Below are 13,211 nucleotides of genomic sequence, written 5' to 3'. Positions count from 1 at the left end.
AATAATGACTCTTTCTTCAAAAGTATAAACACATGCTATTCTAACACCTAAAAATTATCAAATAATCCTTAATATCATCATATATCCAATCACACTTAAATTCCCCAATTGGTTCATTAGTGGTTTTTCACAGGTAATTTGCTTAAATCAGGATCTAAAAAGTTCACGCATTGCATTAGGTTGACATGTCTCTTAAGTTTTTGGTAATACATAGCAATTCTATATCTTTCTTCTTCCTTTTTCTTTTCTTGCCATTTACTTGTCAAAGAGAGCAGGTCATCTGCTCTGTAGAATTTCCTGTAGTCTAGATTTGTCCTTACTATTAACATGTTCCCTGGTTCCCTGTCTTTTCTGTCAATTGGAGTCCTTCCCGGGTGTGTGTGTCTCACTGACTGTCCTCCCCTTTATAAGGCACCACTTAGAAAGACCAGTTTTTTTTGGGAACTTTCCAGAACGCTCGGCGAGAGGCAGTGGATCGGCAGCTGCCCGAACTGAGCACAGCTACGCACTCTTTCCCGCTCCCCCACACCAACCTCCGCCCGCTCAACCGCTGTAGAAAATGGTGAAAGAAACCACTTACTATGATGTTTTTGGGGTCAAACCCAGTGCCACCCAGGAAGAGTTGAAAAAAGCTTATAGGAAACTGGCCTTGAAGTATCATCCTGATAAGAATCCAAATGAAGGCAAGAAGTTTAAACAGATTTCTCAAGCATATGAAATGCTCTCTGATGCAAAGAAAAGAGAATCATATGACAAAGGAGGAGAACCGGTCATCAAAGAGGGTGGAGCAGGTGGTGGTTTTGGTTTCCCCATGGACATCTTTGATATGTTTTTTGGAGGTGGTGGAAGGATGCCGAGAGAAAGGAGAAGAAAAAATGTTGTGCATCAACTCTCAGTAACATTAGAACATTTATGTAATGGTGCAACAAGAAAACTAGCTCCGCAAAAGAATGTGATTTGTGACAAATGTGAAGGTAGAGGTGGTAAGAAAGGAGCAGCAAAGTGCTGTCCTAATTGTTGGGGTACTGGAATGCAGATACGAATTCATCAGATAGGACCTGGAATGGTTCGACAAATTCAGTCTGTGTGCATGGAGTGTCAGGGCCATGGGGAACAGATCAGCCCTAAAGATAGATGTAAAAGTTGCAATGGAAGGAAGATAGTTTGAGAGAAGAAGATTCTAAAAGTTCATATTGACAAAGGCATGAAAGATAGCCAGAAGATAATATTCCATGGTGAAGGAGACCAAGAGCCAGGACTGGAGCCAGGAGATATTATCATTGTTTTAGATCAGAAAGACCATGCTGTTTTTACTAGATGAGGAGAAGACCTTTGCACGTGTATGGACATACAGCTGGTTGAAGCATTGTGCGGCTTCCAAAAGCCAATATCCACTCTTGACAATCGAACCGTAGTCATCACCTCTCATCCAGGTCAGATTGTCAAGCATGAAGGTATTAAGTGTGTGCTGAACGAAGGCATGCCAATTTATCGTAGACCATGTGAAAAGGGGTGCTTAATCATCGAATTTAATGTTAACTTTCCTGAGAATGGCTTTCTCTCTCCTGATAAACTCTCTTTGCTGGAGAAACTCCTGCCTGAGAGAAAGGAAGTGGAGGAGACTGACGAAATGGATCAGGTAGAACTGGTGGACTTTGATCCAAACCAGGAACAGCGACACCATTACAATGGAGAAGCCTATGAGGATGATGACCATCACCCCAGAGATGGGGTTCAGTGTCAGACATCTTAATGGGGGTGAGTGAATAGCACTCACTACTGGCATTTTATATGGTAGTGAATAAGTGAAGGACTGTAATCATATACTCACTACTTGTTATTGTCTTTGTTCTAATATTCAACAATTGGTAGTGTTTTAAAGTCAAATGAAGAATAAACTCAAATATAAAAGCTCTGAAAAAAAAAAAAAGAAAGAAAGATTAGGTTTTGGACCCACCCTACTGTGGTATTACTTCATTAATATAACCAAAGAAAAACTCTATTTCCAAACAGGATCACAGTCCTGGGATTAGGACTTTAACGTAACTTTTTTGGGAACTGCAAAAAGGGCAGGAAGTAGCATGCTATGACCTTCTCTAACTTCACAACAAGGAGGCAGGATCATAATTATCAGCAGCAGCCCAAGGCTGATTCCTATGAGGCAGAAGTCAGACATGCCACCACCCTCCAACCTTTCTACCAATTCTGACACCAATCGTTCCTCTCATGGCACTCTCTACTTCTCTGCTGGTTTCAATAATTCATTGTAATGACCACATAGAACTCACAGACAATACTCATGATCATGGAGTTTGTTCTGGTGACCTACCGCCACTCGGACAAGAATATACCACAAATGGGATGGCCTTAACAAACAGGAGTTTATTCTTAGGCTTTAAGTCTGAGTTCAAAGTGCCAGGCTCTAGGGGCTGTGTAAAAGCCCCTCGACCTTGGGCTTCAGCTCTGCCTCTTATTCCCAGTCCACTGAAGCTAGAGGTATCTTTTCACTCAGGCAGCTACTGACTGCTGAGGCTAACAAGCCCAAGGTTGACAAATAAAATGGCACAGTCCCGATGTTACCAAGCCACATGGCAGGCCATTAATTTAAGTCCATTGAAAGTCCCAAGGTTGGCAGAGCATGGCAGGCTGCTGAACAATGACACAGCTACATGCAGGGTTTAAGCATGCCATAAGCTAGCGACCATTCCCCAAGGCTTCCCCTCATATACAAGAAGCAGACCACGTCCCTAAGGCAGCTATTAAGCTGCTCACAGTAGATTCCACCATAGAGTTGATTACCAGTCTCATCATGGGGAACACTACATCAAGCTGCCCAGCCACTCAACCAGGCCCAGCCAAGTTGACACACACACTTAACTACCACAGAGTTTATTAGGGAAGTGACAGGTTCCAATTCAAGATCAAAAACAAGTCAGTATACAGTTCTTCAGTCAGGATAGCTTCTCAGCTGTGCTATTGGCATGCTTCTCTCTGGCCTCAGCCCCTACCTTGTTCACCCAGTGTTACAGAGCTCTTTTAGCTTTGCCAAATAGCTGCCCAGAGAAGCACTCCATTCTACCAGCAGGCCTCCTGCCGCCCAAAGGCACTCAGCTTTTTCAATCCATGGACTGGGAAGCTCACCGCTCTGTCTCATGCTGTCTCTGGTTCTAATGCCTTTGCTATCATGGTATCTCTGCTGTCTCCCTGCCATCTCTCTGCCATTTCCCTGCCCTCTCTCTGCCATCTCAGCCAGGGATCTCGGGTCCAAGGACAAGCACCACTTCTGACTCTTCTCTCTTGATAGTAGTGAAATCCCCTGTTCTGCCTCTGGGCTGGCTCATTTTAAGCTAAATGGCAAAACTGACCAATCCCCATGTTAGGGTTCCATACACCTTATTTGCATGATTCCACCCCTTGTGTCTTATTTACATTATTATTATCCAACCATCTTGGTGGGCCACAAGCACCTTACATTTGCATAATCTCACCCAGACATCTGGTGGGAGTCACAAAGGCCATGGCCAGAAGAGCCATACCAAGTAATTCACTGCACCACAGGGACATAATTCAATCTATAACTATATATATGCATGTACATAGTTATAGTTCTATATTATGTATATATAGGAGCCTTGGTGGCATAGTAGTAATTAAAGCACTGAGTTGCTGACCAAAAGTGGTTCAAATCCCCAGCTGTAACAGGAGAAAGATGAGGCAGTTTGCTTCCATAAAGATTTACAGCCTTGGCAACCCTATGGGGAAGTTCTGCTCTGTCCTATAGGATTGCTATGAGTTACAAATGACTCAACAACAAGTTTGGTTTTTCTGGTTTTATTTGTGTGTGCGTGTGTGTGTGTATAGTTACTATATATATGTATATAGAATTTATATTCCCATAGCCCTTAGATAAAGATAGCACTGTAGACATGATTCTACACCTTGCTATTTTTACTCAACAATGTTGTTGTTGTTGTTATGTGCCATTGAGTTGGACCCAACTCATAGCAACCCCTCCTTGGGTTTGTTTCCGAGGTGGTATCACGACAGAAGTATATTGCCCAACCTCCCTTCTGAGGAGTGGCTGGTGGGTTTGAACATCCAGCCTTCTGGTTAGCAGTCAAGTGTCTTAGGCACTATGTTACCAGAGCTTCCTACTCAACAATAAGCCATGTATACTATACCAAGAACACATAAACAGATTCTCCTCGTTTCTTTTTATAGTACTCCATTGTATGGATTTGCTATGGTTTATTAAACCAACAGGGGCTGTCCCTATTGCTAGAAATGTGGATTACTTCTGGTCTTTTGTTATTACAAGTAGTGCTTTGGTAAATAGCCTTGTGATACATCATTTTGTGATTTTTGCTAGTGTATCTTTGAGATAGACTCCTAGAAGTAGGATTGGTAGGTAAAGGAGTAAATACTTATGTAATTTTGCTAGATATTAGCAAATTCCCTTTCATATGGTTATGACAATTTGTATTCCCATCACTGGATACATTTTAAAGAGTGATATGATAGTTCTACTTAATATTTATAGTATATCCGAATTATATTTATTTGAAACAATTTAGACTTATGATAAAATAATTTAGAGTGTAGTTTGAAAATCTGTGGGAGAGTACAAAGTTTTTTAAAAAATTTAGGGTTTCTCAAAAAAAAAGGAAAAGGAAAAAGAAGACAAGTGGTGTAAAAGACCATAGAAAGATCATTCAGTTTATATTCATGTTGCTCCAGAGGGAAATGTCAGATAGAACTGTGTCCCCATTCCTGGTTCTCCATCTATTGGCTGTGAAACTAGACAGGTCACTTGGCTTCTCTGGAACCCATGGGGAGAACATTTATAGAAAGTGTAAGAGGAGATAATGTATTAAAAGCCCATGGCTCAGAGTCTGGGGCAGGAGGAACACCACACAGGAGAAGTTATTGTTATTTGATTTGTTCATGTTAAGCCCACAGTCCTCTCCTTGGTCCTCATGGATTCCAGTGGAGGAGGCAGCTGTATGACTGGGAGGGAGGGTGACCAACTTATCCCAGTTTGTCACTCTCCTCACTACAGCTCTTGAAGTTCAAAGTCATCAAAATCCTCTTTGTTCTAGTAACAAGTACAGTGGGTCAGTAGGTCATTCTGTTGAGGAGACAGACTGGGGTCAACAGGCCCCTAGAGCCCCTTCCAGAGGTTTACAGACAGCTCCAAGTCATTGCTTGAAAAAGGTCATGTGGCTACTACGCAAAAACATTGTTCTATATCTTACTTTGGGGAGTAGGTACTGGGTCTTAAAGCTTGTAAGTGACCATCAAGATTTGTCTATCCCTGCCTGGAGCAAAGACGAATGAAGAAAACCAAAGACACATGGAAAAATCAGTCTGAGGGACTAGTCCATGTGAACCTCAGCCTATATGACCATGAGACCAGAAGAACTAGATGGTACCTGGTTACTACTGTCAACCACTGGGAAAGGGATCAAAATTGGAGATTCTGGATAGAGTGGGAGGAAAACATGAAACAAAACTCAAAATCTTAAAAAAGACCAGGCTTACTGGTCTGATAGAACCTGGTGACACTCTCGAGACTATGGTCACTAGTCACCCTTCGGGCCTGGAATTGAACTCATTCCTCAGGCTTCCAGCCAAACAATACACAGGCATATAAGGTGAACATTTACATCAAGAAGGTATATTCCTTAGAACAATCAACCATGGGAGATCAGAAGGGCAGCATTTTCACAGGGAGATAGTTCAGAGGACAGGAATGCACAGGAAAGAAGGACACAGGGAAAAGATAATCACAGGAATGAGATGTTACATTATTGAGATTGTAATCAATGTCATGAAACAAAATGTATATCAACTGCTGTATGGAAAATGAATTTGCTCTGTAAACATTCACCAAATCACTCACTTGCATTCTCACGCACGCACACACACACACACACACACACAAGTTCATGTTGCACAACAAGAAAAGCTATTTTTGCAGAGGAGACTAGAAGTGTCTTGAAGTTAAAGTGGGGCCCTAATGTTGAAAGTTTGAATCACCAGGAGAAATCATGGGTGTCCAGCCCTGTCTGTGGCTGACAACATTGAGCTTATTCCAAAGCCTTTCACCTTTTGGCATCAACTATAATTTTATAATCCCCTTCGCTGCCTGTCCCAGATTGTTTGAAGTTAATATTTTATTGATAACAGTAGGTGAGATATAGAGTTAGCCTTTTAGCTATTTCAAAATATGGGTTTTAATGTAATAAAAAGCAATCCCCAAAAACTGTGTTTAATTATCCCTACTCATTGGTGTTAGTCATTGTTTAATATTGACCAAGCAAGTGAGAACATTGGTATTTGGCAGCCTGAGCCTCCAGACTCATGGCAGGAATTTTCATGCCAGATTTGTGAGGGTGATGTTGTCTCTCAGCTCCAGTTATTTCAACATTTTCATGAAAAAAAAAAAAAAAAAAAAAAGATTCTGGGGAGACCCTAATATTGCCAAGACTTAGGCCACCCAGGCAGGAAATTCAGGATTGTGCCGTGCTAGTCTACCCACCTTCAGTCTCCTTGGGCCATTAAATCCTCCAAGAGCATCTTCTGCTTCCGATTTTTACTCCTTTTAAAAGCCAAGGTACAGTCCCAAGGTGTGGCACGTTAGGCACTTTAAGCCCCAATGGACTTATACCATGAGTCATACACCCCGAATCCAATTAATTGCCTCTGAAATTGTAACTTCATGTTCAAAGAGTTTTACAAGCCTTCCAGACCTGGGATTCCTCTCTCTCTCTCAGGCCCTCTATCAATGGGAAATGAGTGTTGTCTCCGTGGCCCTTTACTCCCTTTGATTTGATTAGCCACCATGCCAGTATTTTCCCCCTCCAATGTCAACTGCATTGTGGGAGCCATGTGGGAGCCATTCAACCACTTTTGGTGGCCTGGTACCCTTCCTGGCACAAATACCACCAACTTCCTCTAGGGAATAAAGCCTTTCCACTGTGGTCAGCCAAGGTAAAGGTGATTCCAGGCATGTGCAGGATGCCCAGTCCCAACCCCAGGTCCTTTCTGCTATCATCCTGACACAACAGGTAGGCAGCAGACCTAGATCAGGTCCATGAGACTTCCTCCCCCTGGGATCTTGATTCTTGAGCAGAGTGAATGCTGGATTTCATCCCCCACCCCCCCATCTGGCTACAGTGCTGGGAGCAGCTCAGATGTGGCCTGGCTCACCCAGCTCCCTAGCCTCCATTGGCTCTTACATGTGTGCCTCCCAATCGATGAGCTCTGTGCACAGATTGGCCAGAGCACCTGGACTGCTTCTGGCCACAGTACCTGGAGGGCATGGGATAGTGAGGAAGGCGTGTAGGACACCACATTTGGGGACTAGCTCATGAAGAACCAGTCTGGACCTCAGAGCCTGGGAATTAAAACAAAATCTTAAATTAATTAGTTGCTTATTTAGATTAAATAATGCATAAATTGACACAAAATTCAAAATGTGTATAAGAAAACACAATAAAGACAAAGCCTCTATCCCATTCCTGCCACCCACCCTATATTGTAATATCTGTTTCTTTCCAGAACTTACCTCTCTCTACATTCTATATTATGGAGACATTTATGTATGTGTGTGTGATAAATATATATGTACTGACAGCACATACAACAACATTTGCCATTTCAACAACCTTCACATAAATACTTAAGTGACGTTAACTATGTTCTATTATGATGACATTTCACACTGTCATGACAATATCACAGTATCATGGTCGCCTACTGCTCTGGACCCTGCTCTCTTTCACTGAACACATACCTTAGCAACTTCTAAACTTTTCTGATGAGAGGGGAAATAGTTGGGTACTTTTTTTATTTTTTGGAAGGAACAGGACGTACTGGCAGGGATTTGTTTCAAGGAGGGAAGCTGCCTCCTGGGAATGGTTTTGGGTGCAGACTGGGAGTTGCCCCATGGGTCTCCCAGCACCACTTCCTGTCTTCTGTTGGGAAAAACTGAGCTTTAGAGACTTGACTAGGGTTATTCAGTAACCTCATCCCAGAATGTCTGTTCCTTGGGTGTGGTGCATGTGTGTGTGTGTGTGTGTGTGTGTGTGTGTGTGTGAAAGAGAGAAAGAGAGAGAGAGACAGAAAGAGTGAGAAAGAGAGGTGCTGGCTACCCAAGCATGTCTAAGATCTGCCTTGTGCAGGGTAGAACAGGATGGGAGAAATCAGGCCTTATTCATCTTGTAGCTTCTAGTACAGGACATGTCACAGTAGGTGCTCGAGAAACATCTCTTCTTGTCCCCCAGTATGAAACCTATACTCCAGCCAATCAAAGCAATTGTTCCCCAGCTCCCCAGCTCCCCAGCCCCTGGCTCTAGTTGTTTCTTCTACTTGGAATATCCTCAAGTCCATCATCAGTTGTTGAAGTTATGAGCATGCTTCCCAGCTCTTCTTTTCTGGGATGCTGTACCTAGCAGCCTGACCCCACAAGCCACCAAGAGCATTCCTCAGTCTTACTACCCCAGCCTTAGCCTCTTCCCAATGCTAGTGTCAACACTAACCATGATATCCTGCTTCACCTGGGCCTGTTGCTGCTGTTATTAGTTGCCATTGAGTTGATTCTGACTCATGGTGACCCATGTTTACAGGATAGAACTATTCCATAGGATTTTCTTGGCTTTAATCTTAATAAAAGCAGATCACTAGTCCTGTCTTCTGAGGTACCCCTGGATGGGTCCCAATTGCCAACTTTTAGGTTAGCAGTCAAATGCGAGTTGTTTATGCCACCCAGGACCCTTCACCTGGGCCTAATGGCTCCCAAGGGCACCTGGGTCAGAAGGCTGGGATAGCCTGGGGCCCCAGCCATGGAGTCTGTGGTCCTTCCGTGGTGAGCCCAACATCTCTGCAACTTAGACCCTTCAAGAGTGCTCTCTTTTTCTTGCTGTTGCCTGGCTAATTTTCCCTCCAAAACTCCTGAGAAAAAGGAAGCTAGATACAGCATGGAATTGGCCCAGTGAGTCTCCACTATCTGTGTGGGTTGAGCTGCCTCCACTGGTTGCCTGGGGTGGCAGTACTTGCTCAGTCAGCTGTGGGTGGGGGAGCGTGACTGTCTGGGGCCGCCCTCTTGGCATCCATTCACTTAATCATCACTTATTCAACAAGGATTAATTGGATCCTTCCACTGATAGTTGGATACTGGGGATATAGCCACGGACAGAGCCATGTCCAACACTGAAGGAGCTGATATTCTCATAAGGGAGACAAGCAATAAACAAATACTCAATAAACAAATAGTTCACACATCAGTAATGCTACAAAGGAAAATAATTGGAGCCACTAGGGAGTCCAGGTAAGCAAGTACTGCTTTTTTGTCAGGATGGTCAGGAAAGGGTTTTCTGAAGAGGGAGCACCTGAGCAATGATGTGAATGAAGTGAGAGGAAGTGTCCCATGTAATGTCTGAGAGCAGAACCTTCCGGCCGGAGGGATGGCCAGTGACTAGAGCATGCAGGGGGAATTCAGGGAAGAACTATGAGATCAGGTACTTGGAGAGGGCTGAGTGAAAGGACAAGGACAGGAGATGAGGTCTGAAAGGTAATGTAGGCACAAGAGGGGTGAGATTGTACAGACCATGGAAGGGACTTTGGATTTTATTTTGTGTGAGATGGGAAGAGTTCTCTAGACTCTGGAATATTCTGAAAGGAGTGTCAATATTGGACTTATATTTTAATACATGATCCTGTTGCAACTGTGTAGAGAACAGATTGTAGAGGGACGAAGGCAGAGGAGGAAGGATTAGGGGAAGGTTGCTGCAGTGATCCAGGTCTGAGAAGATATCTGGGGCCAGGACAGTGATCTAATTCTGGACAGACACTGAAGGGGAGCTAGCAGGAATTATTTATGGGTTAGATGTGAGGTGTGGGAGTCTGTCGGGCAGTAGTATGTTGTGTGTGCCATTGATTCCAACTCACAGTGACCCTATAGGACAGAATGAAACTGCCCCATCAGGTTTCCCAGGCTCTAGTCTTTATGGTAGTAGATCACCAGGTCTTTCCTTCTGTGGAGCTACTGGGTAGGTTAAAAATACCGACTTTTTAGTTAGCAACCAAGTACTTAATGATTATACTACTAAGGCTCCTCGGTCAATATAACCTTAAGGTTTTTTATCTTGAACAACTGGCAACTGAAAGGCTGAGATGGAGAAAGTTGTGGGAGGAGTAGGCTGTGGGATGCAGTTTCTTTAAGGAAGGGCACACATAGAGGTGTTGAAGACAGTGCTGGGCCAACCTCTTCAAGAATTCCTCTCAGCCTTGCCTCACTATCTGACTGCAGCAAAACAAGACTTCTGAACAACAGACTTGTTTTTTCTTGACATTCACAACTTGGTGATTAAAGACGTAGCATGAAGAAAATGCATGCAGTGCAGCTTCTCTGCAAGGTCTCCTCATAGGGGAAGATGGTCACTCTGGGTTACTCGTTTGATTCAAACAACCTAATGAAGCTTGTTCTTGTACTTGCAGGAATACCATCTGTAGAAAATGAACTCAGTTGTCATACACAGTTGTCATCAAGTTGACTCCAACTGATGGCAACCCCATGTGTGTCACAGGATAATTGTGTTCCATAGGGTTTTCAGTGTTTGTGATCTTTCAGAAGCAGATTGCCAAGATTTTCTTCCAAGGAGCCTCTGGGTGTGAACTCCAACCTCCAACCTCCAACCTTTCAGTTAGCAACTGAATGCCTTAAACATTTGCACCACCCAGGTCATAATAGACCAACAGTCTCATATTTTATATTGGAAGATAGTTTTAGGCTCTCCTAGATGGTTAATTAGGAGCTCTGGTAGCATAGTGCCTAAGGCACTTGACTGCTAACCAGAAGGCTTGAGGTTCAAATCCACCAGCCACTCCTTGGAAGGAAGGTTGGGCAATCTACTTCCATAGTGATACTGCCTCAGAAACCCAAGGAGGGGTTCCTATGAGTCAGGTCCAACTCAACAGCACATAACAACAACAACAACAGATGGTTAATTAGGAGCTCTGGTAGCGTAGTGCCTAAGGCATTTGACTGCTAACTGGAAGGTTGGCGATTCAAACCCACTAGCCACTCACTCTTCAGAAGGAAGGCTGGGCAATCTACTTCCATAGTGCTGCCTCAGAAACCCAAGGAGGCGTGGCTATGAGTCTGTTCCAACTGGACAGCACATAACAACAACAACAGATGGTTAATTAAGGACCTCTGGTGATGTAGTGCCTAAGGCATTTGAATGTTAACCAGAAGCCATTCCATGGAAGGAAGACTGGGTAATCTACTTCTGTAAAGATTTATCATGTTGGAAACCCAAAGGGGGTCCTTTGAGTTGCAATTAACTCAATGGCAGTGAGTTTGGTTCAGTTTTTCAGATGGTTAATTTGGTGAGTGAGGATTTTTGCTTTATCTAGACAGTCAAACTAGGCTGACTTCAACTGTAAGATGTGGAGAATTCTGCTTAATCCTGCATTGCAATGGGGAATGTTCACCCCATGTGCTTTGAAACAATAGAGCTGGCTGAAATGTAAATAGTTTCTCTTCCCCTTGAATGTCCTGGCCTGGACATCCTCTTTCTCCACCCCACAAGGCCTCTATAAGTTGAATAGTTTCTGGGAGGGCTGAGGAGGGGCTCCTCCTTAAAGTCAGAAGTCAAGATTAGGCCTGCAATGCCTCTATGTTTCCAGGCACAATAGTTCCAGCCTTTTCAGGTCACTCATCTATAAGTTTGGGAAGTGGGCAGATTTTCAGATTCCTGTGTCTGTGGACATTCTTGCTTGAGGCTTTCTCCTGGCCACTTAGGAGGGCTGCCCAAACGGCTGCCCACCCCAAGATGGAGTGCTTCTATTGTCCTCCCTTAAGAATTCATGCCAGAACTCTGGACTACAAGAAAGAAAGATAAAAACCCAAACTCGCTGCCATTGAGTTAATTTTGACTCATAGCCACCCTCATTGTGTTTCCAAGGCTATAAACCTTTACAGAAGGAGACTGCCCCCTCTTTTTTCCATGGGAAAGCTGATGGGTTCTAACCACTGACATTTTGGTTAGCAGCCAAATACCTTAATCACTACGCCACCAGAGCTCCACAGAGGAAGACAAAAAAGAGAACCAAACTCACTGCCATGGAGTGTATTTGACTCATAGCGACCCCTCCTTGGGTTTCCAAGGTGTTATCTCTAAGAAAGTAGATTGCCCAATCTTCCTTCTCAGGAGTGGCTGATGGGTTTGAAACGCCAGCCTTCTTCTGATTAGCAGTCAAATGCCTTAGGCACTACGCCACCAGAGCTCACAAAGATCCACTAATCAGGAGGCAAAAGTTGTGCTCTTATAGCTAGTTCTGATTTGCAGGCTGTTGGACTCAGCAGAAATATGATGATGGTAACCAAACCAAAACCATTTGCCATTGAGGTGATTCGGACTCATGGCAACCCCGCATGTATCAGAGTAGAACATTACTCCAAAAGGTTCTCAATGACTGTGATCTTTCAGAATTAAATCATCAAGGCTCTCTAGAAATGTCTCTGGATAGATTCAACTTGCCGATTTCTCAATTAGCAGCTGAAAACCTAACTCTGGGTGCCACCTAAGGACTCCTATGATGACAGCTAGCATTTATGAAGAGGTTACTATATTCCTGGCATAGTTCTAATACTTGATCTGTATTGTTCCATTTAACCACTACAACTGCCAGATGAGGTAACTGATAATATTATTGTTATCTTAATGTTAGGTGCCGTCTATTGACTCTATATAAACAGAACAAACACTGCTTGGTCTTGCCCATCCTCACAATTGTTGCTATGCTTGACAGCCCATTGTTGCAGCCATTGTAACAATTCTTTTCATGAGGGTCTTCCTGTTTTTCACTGACTCTCAACTTTATCAAGCATGATGTCCTTCTGAAGGAACTGGTCCCTTCTAACAACATATCCAAAGTATGTAAGATGAAGTGGTACCACCCTTGCTTCCAAGGAGCACTCTGGCTGTACTTCTTCCAAGACATAATTTGTTCGTTCTTCTGGCAGTCCATGGTGCATTCAATATTCTTTGCAAACGTCACAATTTAAAAGCATCAGTTCTTCTTCAATCTACCTAATTCATTATCCAGCTTTCACATGTATATGAGACTATTGATAAAACCATGGGTTGGGGCAAGTTGCATCTTAGTCTTAAAGTGACATCTTCACTTTTTTTTTTTTTTTT

At 43.4% G+C, this 13,211-nt stretch overlaps 1 protein-coding gene across 1 annotated transcript; it reads left to right on the top strand.

The window, feature by feature from the left end:
* Positions 1-559: 559 nt before the first annotated feature.
* LOC122149621 (dnaJ homolog subfamily A member 1-like) lies at positions 560-1,753 on the top strand. Its single transcript, XM_042780367.1, has 2 exons — positions 560-867; positions 1,432-1,753. The coding sequence occupies exons 1-2, from the start codon at positions 560-562 to the stop codon at positions 1,751-1,753; spliced, it is 630 nt and encodes a 209-aa protein (XP_042636301.1).
* Positions 1,754-13,211: the final 11,458 nt, after the last annotated feature.

Source organism: Orycteropus afer, unplaced genomic scaffold (genome assembly GCF_000298275.1).
Source record: "Orycteropus afer afer isolate SDZICR_OR568_19922 unplaced genomic scaffold, OryAfe1.0 scaffold00003, whole genome shotgun sequence".
Taxonomy (NCBI): Eukaryota; Metazoa; Chordata; class Mammalia; order Tubulidentata; family Orycteropodidae; genus Orycteropus; species Orycteropus afer.
This window is presented reverse-complemented; position numbering and strand designations above follow the sequence as displayed.